The sequence below is a fragment of the Carcharhinus amblyrhynchos genome, chromosome 2 (genome assembly GCF_965287045.1).
Source record: "Carcharhinus amblyrhynchos chromosome 2, sCarAmb.v2.hapA, whole genome shotgun sequence".
NCBI classification, from domain to species: domain Eukaryota; kingdom Metazoa; phylum Chordata; class Chondrichthyes; order Carcharhiniformes; family Carcharhinidae; genus Carcharhinus; species Carcharhinus amblyrhynchos.
In genome coordinates this window covers 77,184,989-77,203,398 of record NC_137325.1, presented here as the reverse complement: position 1 = coordinate 77,203,398, position 18,410 = coordinate 77,184,989, and the positions used below count along the sequence as shown (strand labels likewise).

General features: G+C 40.3%; 1 protein-coding gene across 1 annotated transcript in view; it reads left to right on the top strand.

Moving 5' to 3' along the window:
* Nucleotides 1-18,410, top strand: part of glcci1a (glucocorticoid induced 1a) — a 201,980-nt gene that overhangs the window by 90,122 nt on the left and 93,448 nt on the right. The window contains exon 3 of the mRNA XM_080207613.1: nt 3,262-3,351. Within this exon, the coding sequence (XP_080063739.1) occupies nt 3,262-3,351 (90 nt within the window). The remainder of the gene's footprint in view (nt 1-3,261; nt 3,352-18,410) is intronic.

The window sequence follows — 18,410 nt, the reverse complement described above, 5'->3', positions numbered from 1 at the left end:
TGAAACTACAAGGGTATGATAGAAAAACGGAGGCAGTAAGTATCAAGAGCAATTGTACATCGATAATTTTATTGTAAAATGGTTGACAAGTGACCTTTCATTGGAAGGGTGGGGGGGGGGGGTCAGGTTGAGGGGCAGGGTGGGGAATCCTGTATGGGAGGGTGGGTACCATTGGGGATTAGTTGGAGTCAGGGATGTGCAGGTATTTCAAGTGGTTGTCCTGAAATTAGGCCGGGGGGAGTGGGTGGGGTGGAGAGGAGAGAAGAAGAGATTGTCCCAAAAGTGCTGAATTGGTGGGAAAACTGTTCTAGATCACAACTGTTTTTTCAGTGCAGCTTCAGATCTGAATCTCCCCACTCTGCAATGCAGAGGTCACAATTGTAAATCTCATTTAAAAATCTGGGGGGGGGGTGGTGCCTATTCACATTGGAGTGTGACAGCTCTGGAACTCTGAGCATGTGCAGTGGCCCCTATCTGCTAGTCTCCCTGGGGCCCCTGCAGTGCTGCCCCAATGTCCAACACCTACCCCCACCCCTGCTCATCCCAGCAGATCACCCCCTGGAGGCAGGAAACCACCCCACCCCCCCCACCCCCTGCCGCAACCTGAGCCTGCCTCAGTCGCTGCCCTTTCTCCAGCCCAGACTGATACCCCACCTCCTTGGTACTGCCAGATGCCCAGTGGGTAGTGCCAAGGTGTCCCATGGGCACCTTGCCCCTTGGGAGGTGTCAGGCGGCTCAGGCTGACGTTGCCAGGGTTCCCATGCCCACGCCCCATCATGTGACCCCCTAGCGGGCCCCTATTAGCCCATTCCTTCATTCCGGCGGGCACTCCTGCTAGTTCCCTGAACATGGAGAGCTACTCTAAACCCCATCAGAATTGAGTACTCCTAGTGGGGTGGGAGATGCGATCAGACCCAGTGAATTCCATGCCAGGCCTGATAATCACATGCAGAATACATTTAAAGTACTATTTAAACTATATTTAAAGATTCAAATTTCTTGTTCCTCTTCCCACTGATTTTCAGCGCAGTCTCAACTGTTCTTCGACTCTTGGAGACCCGCATGCGTTCCCGGTGCATGTGTGAATCCTGCGAAATGGCCAGTATGCGATTCTCCCAGCCAGACCCACCAGAAACATTGCGAGTCGCAATGGGAGAATTGGGCCCTCGGCGTGCTTTTCTTTCTTTTAACAATGAGTCTAAAACTGGCAGAACCTGAAGTTGGTGATTTAAATTGCTTTGTCAGTTAGTTCCCAGTGCAGTGGGAAAATTGCCGGATAAGCCTTTACCCCTGAAAACTTCTGAGAGGGATTCCCCAGTGCATCTTTGGGGCACCCCCTAAACTTGCACTGGGAAGCCAGAAAGTTACAGAATCAAGTTGCCTCTGACTTGCATGGTAAACCAATGTATTTGCCAAGGGTTTTCATAATTGCACAACCCAGTTTTGCTGACCGTCCAACTAATAAATGGTTGATGCTCCAGGGAATGTTAAATGAGCGTGACCAAAGCACCAGACTTTCTCTTATCCCTTTAATTAGTTAAGAAGAGAATTTTATTTTCCATTCCCATCTAAAAAGGTCTGTATCAGAGCCCTGCTGTCCATGTTTTGTGGTTGCCCGAGTTACTCTGTCGGGATAAGTTTGAACACACTATCATTATATTGCATGTATTTCAAAAGGAGCTGCTTCTGTGACTTGACTTGAATTCAGTTTGTACTATATGTTTAGGGGTAAGAAATACACTTCTCTTTTGCACTCTTTCTATCCCCCTTTCTCTCTTTGCTCATTCTTGCTTTTCATCTCTCCATTTCTTGCATGCATGTCCACCTGCCTCATTCGAATGCTCATCTCTATCCCTCTGCCACCACAACCCCCCTCCCCCATCATGCCTTTGATTTCCCTGTGCAATTCCCAATCTTCCCGCTACATCTTGTGCTCTCAAATACCTGTCTTTCTCACGTATCTTTCTCTAATAATCTGTATCGGGTTGTACTCAACTCTCACGTTCTGGTGTGATAACTACATTATAACCACCTATGGTACACCTTGTTCATGCTATTTGGTATTGACATTTTTGAAACTGTTTCCATTATTTGTTTACTTATGTACATATCCAGACGACAATGGCTACATGCTTAATAAAAAGATGACTTTCTCTGAGAACAATGAGTCCTTATGCAAAACAAAATCTACCTAATCACAAGTGTTTCGAGTTTGTAACATCCTATTTGGAAATGCATTTGAAACCTCACCTGTGTATTCTGTGTAATTTTGTGGAAATTAAATTTCCCATTTGTGTTCAAGAGCTCAAGTTGCTTTGCTTTCTAAGAGATTGTGACAGAATGTTGGTGAAAGGGGTGTTAGATCTACTGCGCTACTCTAAAAATGAGCATTGTAACATATTGATTTGGGCACTTGAACTTAACTTTTGGATTCATATTTGGATAATTTTCATAGTATGTTTTTCACTTTCTCTTGGAACTGCTATGATTGCATTTAACAGTTCATCAGCCTCCTTCCTCCCCCTCCTTGTTCTTCTGGGGACTTAAAGACCTTTCGGTCTCAAATTCCACCTCTCTCCCCTGCAATAAGTTATGTCTCAAGAATTTTTTTCCACGCTCATGCATGGCTGACAGCTTGGATCTTCTGGTATTTGCATATCAGGGAATGACTATGCTCCTTTTGAAAACAAAACACAAATCAGGAAATAACTCTATTTGACCATTATGTGCTTTGTTGAGATAAGGGAGAAGAAGTTGGTGCACGTAGCTTCTCGCACTCCCAGACTCACTTCAGTTCCCCAGGGGCATTCAGCATGTCAGGCTGCCTGTCCTGTGTTCTTCATTAATATAATTGAAAAACCGGCCTGTGTTGCTGGCAGCCCTGAGGAATCGTTACAAGTCTGGTAGTGACACTAGATGTATAGATGTCTCCCTGTTGTTCTTTCCTTATTAAAAAGGACAATTTAGGTACTGGCTAGGTTAATGCAACCCCCACCCTCCTCTGATTTCTGATTTTCTTAGATTAAATAATCTTTTTTCTGTTTTGATTAACATTTTGTACTTTGTCATCAAACCCTAAAAATCATCCAAAATGAAAAACGAAGCAAACCATTTGAATTTGTTACGTTTTCAGAAATCCATTCTGACATTTTCTCCTTGCTACCAGTATGAGTTCTGAGTGCTGATGGATCCAGTCCAGTTGGTGGTAAAACCTGTTAGCTGAACCCCTTTTTAAACTATGGCTTTGTTCTCACTTTCCAGACACCCAGTTTTTGGTCAGATGAAGGAACAGAAAAGAAAAGCACACATCAGCGCTCTGCTTCATGGGGAAGTGCTGATCAGCTGAAAGAGGTAATGACAAGCAGTCCAAAAACCGTATTAAATTATCGAACTGTGAATCTCCACAGTTGGATTTCTTAAAGTGCGTTTTCCAGTTTCAGTAGATCCTGAAATGGGCCTGAAGTGCTATAAATCTATATTGTAGGCCAAATCCTTACTCCATTCCTGTTTTGTTCTCACTGTTCCAGGTGTTTGATTTATGTGAAAAATACCATTTAAAGCTGCAATCTATTCCTTGCTTGATTTACTGCAATGTTTATTTATTGTGGTAGTTTTTGTAATCAGTTTGTATTAGATAAAAAGTATAGCTAGGTTATTTGGTTTTATGGGTACTACAGTTAAGCCCAACCCTGTTTTCACTCCATGCCCAAATTAAAGGGTTTTTCAGCAACTAATGGTGGATCAATAACAGCAGTGAGAACCTGGCTAATTGTCCTGGTCTCTTGACTGGGCACTGGATCAACCTCTGGTTAAAGATGGGATTAAAAATTATAATTGTTAGTGAAGGTGTATCTTGTGATGTGCAATTGAGATAATGTTGTCTGGTGTGTTATTTATAAGGGGTATTCACCACTCGATAATAGAGTTTCCCTAAAAAGATAAATTTAGAATAGAGAAGATTTCAGGTCCAGATGATATCCACCCAAGGCTGTTTAACAAATTGGACAGGTATGCTGGGTCCCTTCAACAGAATAAGAGTTCAGAATTGTTACCTTGGAATTTAACTCAAATAGATCTGATCTTTACAAGAAAAAGACAAATCAGAGACAGGTAACGAACAGCCTAGCATCCAGCATTGAGAAGTTTGATGGTAATCCTAATACAGGATCACTGGGAAAGTGAAGGGGACGATAGATATTCTCATCGCAGGTTTTGGAAAATAAAATAATTTCTTACAAACTTGAGCTTAGTAATCCAGTTGACTTGGTCTACTTGGATTTTTTTTTAAGTATTTGATAAGGTAGCTTTTATAGGTTATGTCATAAGAGAGAACTTTTGGGTACCTACGTGAATTTGATATGCTGTACTAGAAATTGTCCCAGTTCAGCAGCTTAAGTCAGTAATTGTGGAGCAGTTTGGAGGAATGCTACTGATGATATACCTCTTTAGAGTTTCTGCTGTTCATTGTCTTTATTGATTGGCTGGGCCATGTTGCTCGGAATAAGATAAGTTTGCAAATGATACTAAAATTTGTGTGGTGTTAAAACGGTGGAGTACAGTGTTATGATCAGGTGAGGAGGGGTAGTAAGGTGCTCCCCTCTTTTTTTCCTGCTTCTCAGTTGACTACTCCAGATTTTATATAAAGAATATTCTGCCAATTGAGTAAATGTTAAACTGTTGACATGCTGTGACTATAAGACACAGACAAGTTTTATTGGTTTAGAAAAATAGTATTTTTTGTACTTCACCCAGTCTAAAAAAACAAATAAAAGCAAGATTACAACATGGTAGGACAGATTAAACAATTTAAAGTTAACAGGGTATACAGTTCTTGAGGGTTGTTCATTTGGCTTTTTTTGGCTGAACTTGGTCCTCTAGGTCAGCGTTGAAGCAGTTTAAAGTAGTAGATGGGCGATTGATCTATTCTTCAGAAGATAGCAATAGTGGGATTGAGTTTCTTTTCACATCTGTCTGCAGTTTATGGATAGTCAAACTCAGCAGACATGGTTCGACATTTAAGTTGTTTAGAGAGAGAGAGAGAACCCACTTGTGGTCAGTCTTGCTCTTTCAGAATCTCAGTTACTTGTCCAATTTGCAGAGATGAAAGGATTGGCTTGTCATATGGCCCTCTCTCCAGTTGCCCAGTGACAAATATGGTCAGTGTATTCCAATTCTAACTTGATTAGATCATGGCTGGGAATTGCTCTCTCAGCCAGAGCCCCATTGTCCACATGATTATACCTAATGGTTTGTCTCTACACAGGTGATTATCTGAATGCTTTGCTAATGAGAGAGCAGATATCCATCCTCCTCCCCCATTCATACACCTTTGACTGTGATTTCAAGTTCTTGGTCTTTTAAATATTTCAATTTGCGGTTTCCGGTCAGTAAATTTAAAAAAACCGTTGTTGCTTTAAAACGTGGTTTCATATCAACAGCCTTGTGTGTATCAGTTCAGACGCATGAAGGGAGTGAGCCAAATAATAGCAAATGGTATTTAACCGAGGTAAATAGTGTCATGCACGTAGCTGGAATCAATACAGAATGTACTTCTTTCAGTATTGTTATCTGCTAATCTGTTGAGAGAGAAAAACATCTAGGTATCATTTTACACAGATCACTGAAGGTTTGCCACCAGTGCACAGAAACCATAGCCAAAACAAACAGTTGCATTAATGGAATCATTCATTACAAATCAACTATACAGGTTGGACTGTAGACTGCATCTGGTGTGCTGCGCCTAGGTTTGGATCCTTTCACATGTTGACCTATCCCTCACATATGATAACCTTGGAAAATGTTCAGAGAAGGACTATGCAAATGTTTGCTAGCTTAAGGAACCTTAGTTATACTTGGGCTTCAGAAGCCGGATCTATTTATTTCAGAGCTGTGTAAAATTAGAGGTGACCCGATGGGGTTTATAAAGCTAGATTTGCATACCTATTGAAAGATTATTTTTGTTTGAAAAAGCAGGAGGATCAGGGACCAACACTTAAATTGTGTAGTAGAAATAGGCCAGTTGATTGTGTTCTCTTTCCCAGAGAGCAGTGAACCTCTGGAATGCAGTGCAGCTTGTTAGTGTGCTGACTTTGTGCATGTTTTTAAGAGGAAGCTACAGCAGTTCTTGGTTGAGGCAGAGATAATACGTAAAATGTAAGTGGATAACAAGTTGCAGACATGGACATTGTGATCTCCAAGACTGGTTTCAATAATTTGTGGGGTTGAGGAGTTTTCTAATTCCTTTACTGTTTGGGTCTGGGATTGCCTTTTGTTATCTATTCCTGGTAATCACATGACAGTGGGTGTGTATGCAATGTCTAGTCATGATACTCTGGCGTCATGGGTGCTGGCATGCTTAAAGACCAACTGTTATTTTGTATGTTGATGGGAATGTCTCTTTTGACCTATAGAACTTCTCACTCCAGTTATCTTTTTGCGAAAAGGAAAGAAAATCATGGGGAGGAGGGAAAAGAGCTAAAATGCATGTAAGAAATTATTTTAAGAACTTTTCACAAAATGTCTGTCAAAAAACCAAATCTTGTATTTAATACCAACAGTGCTTTGTCCCTATTTCCTTGCTGGATTTTGCATCTCATTCTTCTTCCCCAAGGACAGATAGAAGACCACATTGTCACTGACCATAAGAAACAGGAGTAGGTCATTTGACCTCGCGTCTATTCTGCCATTCAGTAGGATCATGGCTATTCCAGCGTTCCTTATGTCCTCTAACTCTTGATTCTCTTACTGATCAAAAATATCTCCCAGCATTAAATATACACAAGGACTCTGTCCCTTCAGCTCTCTGCGGCAAGGAGGTCCAAAGATTCTCTCACTCAGAAGAAATTCCACCTCATCTCAGTCTTAAATTGGCACTACTTTAGTCTGAGACTATACCCTCTGGTCCTACACTCTCCCATGAGATGAAACATCCTCTCAGCACTTAGCGTCAAGCCCCTTAAGAATCCTATATATTTCAATGAGATCACTTCTCATTCTTAATTCCAATGAGAAGAGTCCCAACCTTTTTAACCTTTCCTCGTAAAACAACTCTCTCACTATCAGGGATCATCCTGACGAACCTTTTTCTGAATTGCCTTTAATGAAATAATACCTTTCCTCAGGTAAAAACTGCTCACCATACTCCAGATGTGATCTCACCAGTAGCATGTACAGTTGCAGTAAACATTCCCTACTCTTTTACTCAAACCCTCTTGAATTAGGGCCAACATTCAATTAGCCTTTCTGTTTACCTGCTGCGCCTGTATTCTAGCTTTGTTTTGCGAACATGTACCCTCAAGCCCCTTTTATATTGCAGCTTTCTACAAATTTTTCTCCATTTAAATAATACTCTGCTCTTTTGTTCTCCCTTCCAAAATGAACAACTTCATATTTTTCCACATTATACTCCATTGTACTGCCGCACTAAATCAGAATAAGACCCCTTTTTCCTCTACGTTAGCTTCTATCTCCATGATATCTGGTCATGTTTCCCAATGGCAATGTAGCTGACTAAAAAGCTGTGTCATAGTGTTCCACATTGCTTTTTCAGTTGGATTTTTTTGAAGGAGCTCTGTTGCAGCTACCTCATATAAAGGTGCAAAGAATAGGAATAGTTCTATAAATAATAAATGTTAAACCATTGTGAAATGGGAATCTCAACTAAAGCTTTGATTCTCATTATATTCAATGATTAATGTTTTAATGCCACAAAGTGATGATCTCCCCTTTAATGTGTGGCAGAACTGTGCAGAATAAACCATTACTGACTTGAGTGGTGTTGATTAGTGGGAGTGATGGAAAGATGTGAATCCGTTAAAGCATCCGCATGGGAAAGCTCTGATAAGTAAGGTATAACAAATGATCTGTTTTGACTATGCAAGAGTTTGTTCCACGCCATAGCTCTCGAGATTCAGATTATTTTTGCCTCTTGAGTTTTGGTGCTGTATGATGTCGTCATCCCAATGTCTGAAGTTGGCTGGTTTGTAAACGCGTCCCAATTGTTTATTAACTACATAGTACCTGTTTTCAAAATGATCTCATCTTGCAATTCCCACAACGTATCAAATGCACGGAGATGTCAGAATCTGGAATGGGTTCAAATTTGTTGCTTATTTATGTTCATGGTGGTGTTCCTTCTTGGAAGTTCACAATACAACTAAAATTTTACTCCTTTTATGCTGATGTTGAATGTAACAAATGAACTTCAATTTTGCTTTTTTTTAAAAAAGTCACCACCCAAGACAAAGGGGCTAGTTTTCTTAATTGAAATGTCTTCTTTGTACCTTTCCCTAGAGATTTCTGGTGACTTATAATGCTGGAGGGGCAGGTGTAGGAAGAACTTATCTGAAAGGGATATTTAAAAGAACGAGGAAATAGTATGAGAATATATTAGATTTCTGAATATCCAAGTGTATTTGATGGCATCAATACAACCTTGATGCACTTCTGTAAAAAGGAGTTGCCAACACCTTGAATCAAAAAACCTTGCAGATTGTTATTCCCCTGAATGTGTGTGACCTGCCCTTGTACAGGAACCTGCTCCTCAAAAAGGGACAAAGTATAGATTGGCATTCTTCATTCCATCCTTGTCCTCTCCCTGTTGTGTGCTGACTTCTAGAAAAATAGGCTTGCAATGAGTGATTAACATTAGTGACAGGTCCCATCCCTAAGTCCATACAATGGTATTATCAAACAGTAAACTATAACATGAATAAATCAGCAGGGCCTTCAGTTAAATAGTTTCCTAATGAAAGGAGTGGTCCTGGGCATGGGAGATGCTGCAAAGTGCATTGTGTAGCCAAAACAGCCACCATGGGACATTAGAAACCACAAAGTACAAGAGGGAGAGGAGTTTAGCCAATGTCTTTACTGCAGTACCTGGTGAGTAAGGTTCCCTGCCATGTCACTCTTGATGAGCTTAATCTGTTAACTTTTCACATCCTCTGATCCCTGGAGCTCACATTTGGCCCCCATCAGCAGCCACCTGCCAGGGTACGTGCCACAATTGTGCCTCAGAAAAGGAGGAAGTTCCTCTTTATCAGCACTTGCAGCAACAGGATTTTCACTGTGTTCTTCAAAATATGTCCCATGCCGCATCTGGATGTTCAACTGCAGCAAATTGTTCTGCCAAATGAAAACCACTAAAAATCTTAGTAGCATGTTGATTCCTGGACTCTGAACTGACAGAAGTTGAATACAAGAGTTTTAGATTCTGGGAATTTGATGTCAGAAAGCAGTCTAACAACCAGCAGACTTGTACAGGAAAGACAGCAAGGCCTAGGGGATTTTTAACAGCCAGACATCATTATGTGCCACTGGTGGAGTCTCTGACTCAAACAATCAGAGAATGGATTAGAAGCTGCTAATCTGGAAGGCCACAGACTTGTCCCATGTGTAGTGGAAAGATCAACAGTTTGGGTGGTTGTGTGTGAGTGAAGGGGAGAGTCCTTGCAGAGGAGGCATATATTTTCCTTGGGGAGCTTGGAGGAGCATTCCAATCTTCCTATCCACAAAGTAATGAAATAACCAAGCAAAGAATTAGCCTTTCATTAGGAGTCTCTTATTGATCCTACTACAATCTTCAGCCTATTTGGAAAGTTGCAGAGCTTTACTACTCAGACTGACAGTTGTCAAGACCCAATCTCTATCCTCCAAACAAAGATCCCGCTGGCTATGTGTGGGCGTCTTTGGTGCCTGTAGTTTAAATTTTCAAGGATCAGAGTCAGGGTGGGAAACCAGAGAGCAAATAGCCATCGTTTTAATTGTCCTGAGTGCCTAGTTTCCATCAGGTGAGGTGGGTTGTAATTCCTCCTTTGTGGAAGAGATGAGTGTTATGCATGTGCTTTATTTTTTACCACGTGATTTATGCTTGCTCTGGTTGTAGTGATTGCATGTATTTACTGTTGGGCGGCCATCCATACCTTTAAGCTTCTAAATTGCTTGTTGATCCTTGGATGTTTTGTTGGCTGTTATAGTTTCAGTTGCTATAGGTGCTGAGCTTCATGTCCTCCTTTACAATGAATGTTTGTGATACTTAGATTGTTGGAAGTCAGTTTGGCAGCTGTTTTGTTGAAATGTAATGTTTATGAGACTAACTCTGTGGTTGCTATATAATTATTCAAATCTTATCTTCAATGCACTTTGACTTCAATCCTTCCACCTATGTGATGAGCCTTGGAGTACTTTTCTATGCTAATGGCACTATGTAAATACAGGTAGTTTTTGAAGATTTCAAATTTGTAAATTGTGCAAAACTATTCATTTGATGAGCACATGGTTAGTGTTTCAGTTAGGTAACACTTTTTTTTTCCTGTGTGACATCTTAAATAACTTAAATATTTAGAGGTGGGTTCTGTATTACTATTGTGTACTCTAAAGCAACATATTTCCTTTTGCTGTTTAAAGAAGGTGTTATCCTTGACCAGACCCCGGAACGGGGGAGATCGGGTTAAGGATCAATGATGCCTTGTTTGAAATAAGAAAAGTTTGAGATTCAAGATGCTTGCTAAGTGAATAAAGCCACAAGATTCTACGGAATTTGAACAAATGAAAATAAACTTTACCATGCAGGTCCAGAAGGATTAAACAATTTGGGACATCTATCCTATGCTCTAACATTCGGGGCAAGTATGAGGTACATGTGAATTAGCAGCCTGACACACCACTCTACACCACCACTGCTCTAAATGTCCACTTTGCCTAAAGTCTGCTCCATGCAGCTCGCTCTTGAATTCAAAACCTAACATCTTAAGAAATCTGTTTCTTCTTCACTTAATAAATCTATTTCTGCCCTGTGGATTATCTGGGACTACCTTTAGGGACGTTACCCTGTCCCTGGTTTGGGACTTTCTCTCTTTCCCACACATACTCTAGTGGCACACTCCTTCAGGTCATCTGACCTGCCTCTTCATGGTGTTTCCTCTTTTCAAACAATTGAACTGAGCATGTGCAGCCACTTCCCAGCCAATGAATGCACGGGAGATGTGCAGCTTGTCCAGAACTGAAGTTCCCAAACACTAAAGAGAGGTAATTATTTGAATTTCCTCAGAGGGAAGAAAATCAGTTCTGCATAAATTGAGTCGCAGAGAGAAAATTGAAGTTGAAATAGTAGATTTTCCCCTTCCCTGTTCCAGATAGCACTCCAAAAAACAATCCATTGTTAAGAAATTGAGAGCTAATGATTATCCACAGCCTATTTTTTGACTACTGTTGGTCCTGAAATTCTTTTGGCTTTTCTGGCATCTGCTTAACTGTGCCTGAGAGGCTGCAGCTGTGCTCAAGTACCTATAGATGACCCTGCACAGATTTCCTCCAGTAATGATCAGAAAATGTATCCCCCCTCATAAAAACCTGCCATTACTGCTTCCTGAGCAGCTTTGCCTTTGGTTTTACTGACAGGCTGTTAAGATGGGTATTTATCTTTTGCTTTTGGAACAAAATTATTTTCCTGCTTCAAGGATTTAGTGAAAGCTATTTTTTGTATTTGAGGCTGTGCTTAGTACTTTGTCACACCTTGCCTATTTTGCAGTGTTTCTTATTTGGAGACAAGGGAAACAGCTACAGGACTTTTTGACAGCTGAAGAAATTAATCTGGCTACTGCTGGGGGTCAGTGCCAGCCATATCCCTGTCACAGGCTGAAAATACTCCACTTTCTGCTGTGCATGTAGCTACTGTGTTCCACCTTGAATAAAAAAATCCTCGCTCATACCTCCATTTTTTTTGGTGCTTCTGAATCAAAGGTTTATTGTTTTCAATGTTTCTCCATCGACTATTTGTCATCAGCTTTTACCAATTCCTGCTAAGACAGTCCGCAGCAAACATGCGGAAATGGAAATGACTTGCAAAGCAGACAGTGAAAGTTTTATTAAATGTAGTAAGAGAAAGCGGTACGAATGTTATCCTCAGTACTGTGATACTGTAATAGATACTGAGAAAATGTTCTGTTAAACAAATATCTTGTATCCCATCTCAAGGCGGAGGAAGAGGTTTAAGGAAACCACATACAAGTTAAGGTTAGGGTGGCAAGGGAATTTTTTGACTTAATACAGGGAGCATAAGTAAGAAAACTAATTGAAAACATAAGGAGATTTAAGATGGACAGTTTTCCAGGACCTGAAATAGGTGATGAAATTGCGGATGCATGATTGACGGTCCATCCACTTCCTTCACCACTGATGCACAATGACAATACTGTGCGTCATCTGCAAGATGCATTGCAGCTACTCAAGGTTCCTTATACAGCACCTTCCAAACTCTCACCTTGCCACTTGGAAGGATGAGGGCAATAGGTACCTGGAGGATTCCCTCCAAACCACACATTGACTTGCATAACACTGCTATTCCTTCACTGTCGCTGTGTCAAAATCCTGCACTTTCTGTTCCTAACAGCACTGTGGACTGCAGTGGCTCACCATCACCTTCTAGAGGACAGTTGGGGATGGGCAATAAAAATGTTGGCCTAGCCAACAATGGCCACCCTCCATGAAAGGAGTAAAAACTAATCTTCCAAAGCTATGTAGATTTGGAAACGATAACTTTGAAAATGAAAATTACAAATATCACCCAATTATTTACAAAGGAATGGGTAAATCTGGGAACTGCACACTCCTCAGTTTAATATCAGCCTGGGAAGAAACTGAAACTTGCCAGAGACAGTGACTAAACACCTGAGAAACTTGTGTCAGGTGGGTCATGACGGCTAATTTAGTTCAATTTTTTAAGGAGGTCAGTATGATAGTGGGTGGAGGAGTATCAGTGGATGACGCAAGGATATTTTGGCCTTGGAGGGAGTGCAGAGGAGGTTTACTAGGCTGATGCCGGAGTTGAGGGGGTTGAGCTATGAGGAGAGGCTGAATAAACTAGGCTTGTACTCGTTAGAGTTTAGAAGAATGAGGGGAGATCTCATTGAGATGTATAAGATGATGAATGGGATGGATAGGATAGAGGTGGAGAGACTCTTCCCGCTCAGAAAGGACAGTAGGACTAGGGGGCACAGCCTCAAGATAAAGGGGGGGGGGGGCAGTTTAGAACGGAGTTGAGGAGGAACTTCTTCACTCAAAGGGTGGTGAATCTCTGGAATTCTCTGCCCGTTGAAGTGGTGGAGGCTGCCTCGCTAAATATTTTTAAGACGCGGGTTGATGGGTTTTTGATAAGAGAGAGGATTAAGGGTTATGGGGAGGGGGCGGGAAAGTGGAACTGAGCCACGACAGATCAGCCATGATCTTATTGAATGGCGGGGCAGGCTTGAAGGGCTAGATGGCCTACTCCTGCTCCTATTTCTTATGTTCTTATGATGTCTTTATTTTGGAGCACTGTGCCTTAAGAAGGAACATTGATCTTGGAGGCACAGTGCAACTTCCTAGAATAAATCTTGAGTTTAAGGGACTAAATTATAGGAATAGGTTGCAATTCTGCTCAACTTGGTCCACAAGGTTTCCTCAGAAATCTGAAATCATGATATTTATCATGATCCCTTCTGGCCACACCCATAGACTCCTACCAGGACTTGCTGTCAGATTTGGCACCACATTAGATTTGCGAGATTTTTCTTTCAAATGGTGGTGTCGTGCTGATGACATTAGATTGCAACATTTTCATACTGGGTGACTAACAGTCATGTACATATTTTAAGGGATTGTCCCATATTTTGACTCCATCCCCCCACCTGACCTCCTCTCCCTCGTGTCTGTCCCAAAATCAGTGTAACTTGGGTAAAGTTGGATGTTGGGCTATGTTCATTTGAGAGAGTTTGATCCATTTCTGAGTTGAACATCACTTTTATAAAAGGTAGGCATTCTGTGATATAAATCAAAGAAAAGAACTCTTGAACTAGTTTCAATCACCTGAAGAGTTTAGAGAGAAACTTTCAATTTTTTTTCCTGTCTAATCGGTGCATGTCTCTTTGAGAGCTTCTAAATGACCAAAGCCTTGATTTGAGAATTATTCTAATAAAATTAGAGCTAGCACACTAACGATCAACGCAGAATGACACTCATTGTGCAGGATGTGAAGACAGAACAGACCATGTTCATTCTTTGTAGACAAGGTTAATTGTTTGCTTTTGGTATCTTAAGCTAAGGTCAATGTCAGCTTGGGTAATCAACACAATTGCAGAATTCCAAAAGGCAATTTAATATTGTTTGTACAAGGCTCCACTATTTTTAAACTGTAAAATTGATTGACATGAGCACAGTATGCCTCTACATGTCTAAGCAGTATAGTTGAACTTTCTAGTTGTTGGGTTCAGGGTGTGATGACTTCTGATAATTAATTCCCCAAAACTATTAAAACTGTGCTGAAGAAAGAAAGTGCAGCATTGTTCAGTTATGGATTTGGCACAGCTTCCTCTCATTTCCTGATTTCCCCCCACCCCGATTGTCCACCTCCTGCTTGAGAAGGAAGTGACAACAAAGAAAATGGTGAAAGGAGTGGCAAAATAGACAATGGAGAGTGGGGGAATTGTGGAGGGTGGGAAGGAAGAGCAGAGGGAATGGAGATTTTGGAAAGCAGATGATGGACAAACAATAATGATGTCAGCAAGAGGGTCCAGTGTTTTTCCAAAGTGTAATCAGTAATTTGTATTTTTGTCCCCAGTTTGAGTGTCTCTATCTGTTGTGCATAGAAAAGCTCTGGTAATAATGAACTGCACTCATGTATAGCTGAGATTGTGACTTGCAATAGTATTCCAGCCATGGGTACATGGGTTTTGGTGCTAGAAGTTTAAATAGTGGGTAATTTTGCTTTTTCTCAAATACTACTACTACTTGTGGTAAAGATTGAATGCAGAGTATATGGGCCATCAGAACAGTGCACTAATTTTTTAAACTGCTATAAGGAGGAAGATTCTGGTAACCATGTAACAGCAATAGTAGCTGGTAGTCTAAATTTACAGAGTTGATTGTATGACTTTTCACAATGGGTATTGAGGTGACATGCCATACTTTGATTTTATGTTCAATTGTAAATTTTTTCTTAAATTGTAAACCATTCAACATCAGTTGAAAGCTCTAAAGAGTTCTGAATTTTTGATTATAATTGGAATATCGGTCGTAAGAGTTAACTCTTTATAAAATAGTAGTGTCACTATTTGAATTAGTGAGTAGCTAATGAGTGTTTAAGTTCCATGTTTCTTTGAGTCAGTTAATCTAGTAAATAATGAAATGGCAGGGCACCTCCTACTTGGTAAACATCCTGTGACGAGGCAAAACATAAAAGCTGTAGCGCTCAACGATGGAAGCTCTGTTGAAGGTTTCCTCCTATTTTTATTATGAAAGTATTCTGTGTCGTGGTTTTCAGCTGATTAGATAATTACAAATTTTGGTGAAATGGATTTGATTCTAGTTACCATCCATCATAATATTCATACAAGAAATAAAAGCAAAAGTTAAATTGGCAACTTTGGTCGTATTATCTTAAAAATTACTGGTATAATGAATGAGTGTAAAGTGTGGTTTCCATTTTGTTGCAGTTGACCTCTGCAACCTGGACTTGGAGGGGAAATAAATCAGTCTGTTCCTCCTCTTGATTGCCAATGAATGACATCTCAGTAGATGTCATTAAATTTTTGGTAAAGATTGGGTGATTTGACTGTGAAGTAATTCAAAGTCTGTCTAGACTGTCACCTGAAGAATGACTTATTGGATAAGGTAGAGGAGGGTGCCACCATTTTTGAAATTGCACACAATTATGAGTTTAATGCCTTAAAATAGGTAAAGGAGAAGGCAAGGAAGAAGACAGCTGTAGGAACTTTTTTTAATAATACATGAAATAAGTTATGATATCACTTGTATCAGGAGTTGTATTGTAAACTGGTAAGTTCAAACTGAATTCAAGGTGATTTTGCAAATAAATTGCTACCATGTTTTGAAATAGTATCCACATAAAATTTAACTCCACATCACTTATGTAGAATGCCTTGTAAATAACGGTCCAGCCTATTTTTAAATCTTTTTACTGGGGCAGGTGACACGGCTATTGCAATGCAAATAGTAACTGAAGTTCCTTCGACAGCACCTTCCAAGCCCAAGGCATCTACCACCTTGGAGGACAAGGACAGCAAATGCATGGGAATGCCACCACCTGCAAGCTCCCCTCCAAGCTGCAGACCACCCTGACTTAGCAACACAGAAAATAGGTGCAAGAGTAGGCCTTTTGCCCTTTGAGCCTGCACCACCATTTAATATGATCATGGCTAATAATGCACTTTCAGTATCCCACTCTTTTTCTCCATATCCCTTGATCCCTTTAGCCACAAAGGCCACATCCAGCTCCCTCTTGAACATATCTAATGAACTGGCCCCAACAGTTTTCTATGATAGAGAATTCCACAGGCTCAACTGAGTGACAAAGTTCTTCTTCATCTCAGTCCTGGATAGCTTACCCATTAGACTGAGAAATACATCGTCATTCTTTCACCGCCACTGGGTCAAAATCCTGGAACTCCCCCCTTTGCAGCATTGTATTTCTGCAGTGGTTCAAGAAGGCAGCTCGCTGGCATGTTCTTGGGAGCAATTGGGGATGGGCAACAATTGAGGAGGAACTTCTTCACTCAAAGGGTGGTGAATCTCTGGAATTCTCTGCCCGTTGAAGTGGTGGAGGCTGCCTCGCTAAATATTTTTAAGACGCGGGTTGATGGGTTTTTGATAGGAGAGGGGATTAAGGGTTATGGGGAGAGGGCGGGAAAGTGGAACTGAGCCACGACAGATCAGCCATGATCTTATTGAATGGCGGGGCAGGCTTGAAGGGCTGGATGGCCTACTCCTGCTCCTATTTCTTATGTTCTTATAACAAATGCTGGCTTAGCCAGCAATGCTCACATCCTATGAACAATTTTTTTAAAAAAGTAATAAGCTAGTTTGGGTACGAAATAAGACGAATTGAGTAATGCTCAATATGCACCTTCAAGCACCAAGATGTGCATTTTTAGAGTGACATTTGTTCAATGTATTTACAGCATTTTATAACATTTAGTGGCCAATCCGAAGGTTATCTTATTACTTCTCAATTGACTGGTCCCAATTGAAATAAAATGGCGAAGCATTATTTATGCCCCTAATTACTGGTGGCGTTGAACAATTTTCGCTTAATTATTAGATATTCTGGAAAGATTTGGAGCTGAACAGAAATTAACTGTTCATGAGCCTTTTGTAAATGACATTGTGACCAAAATTAAATTTCCATCATCAACCATTTAGCCCTCTTGAACTGATGTTTTTAATGGGGCCATTGGGTTATGTGGCTTGCAATTTAAATTGGTCTCTTGACGTCGTACTTTAATCTACATTTTTAAAAATTAAGTTTTCCAATTTGAGTATAGTAGAAAAACAGTATGTGTCTCTATCTCGAGAAAGAGTTAAAACCAATAAGGAATTATTTGTTGTCCCACTCAAGGTTTGTGTTTTTAAATAATGTTTTTAAAGGAGTTTTATTCTGACTTTTCGTTATTGAGATTTCCCTTTCCATTGAGATTCCACTTTCCATTCTTTTATTTCCTCCCCTGCTTTATTCGGCAGATTTTCTTTTTAGCTCTGAAAATACATTTGACTTTCTCTGATTTTTGAATAAGGACAGGGACTGCTGCTTTCAATCCCCTTTGGTTTTCCAGGTCCATTAATTGTTATTGACATAATGAAATGGTAACTTTCCAAACCTCTGCTCACAATACTCTTTGACCTTTACAAGAAGATACCTATTTGCCTGTACACTATATGAGCAAGCTTTCTTAGCAGGGACAAAAATTATGGTAACTCGCGTGCCTGGCCAGTTAACAGTGACTACTGTAAGAGAAATAAGAAACTGCTAAATAACATACATGCCTTAAATCAAATGGGATTTAACACTCAAAAATAAGATAAATACTGTATAGCAATCAGAAGGATCGTAAATGGAAGATAGGGGCTTGATGCATCCAAAATGTGATGGAGTGAGGTTGAGATGGTAGGCCTTTTCATGGTTGAATGAAGTTGAAATTGTTTCCGAGGTACTGGTAGTAATAACACAAGATTACTCAAAATACGCACAATATTATTGTTTTCTAACTGTGTGTCTGCACAATTGTGAGAGAAAACAAAGGACAATATATCTTGTACCTGTCTTATACGGCAGCAAGAGACTGCAATGCCGGAGAGTGGGGTTTTGGAGCTACACCAGGCCACCCAGTTTCAAACCATCATCTCACAAGATGGAAGACTACCAAAGAAGATTGAGTATAGTTATAAGAATGAACCATTTTGAAGAGTGTGAACGAATAGTGAAACTACAAGCCTACTTTGCAATGCATGTGGTAATTTTAGTTTTAATGATGCAAAATAAATTTTTCTGATATTTGAAATGGAGTTAGAGAGAATTTGTAGGGAGATTTAGATCCTGTGACTCTCTGTTCTTAAAGTTAATTGATATCCCTAGTAATAGA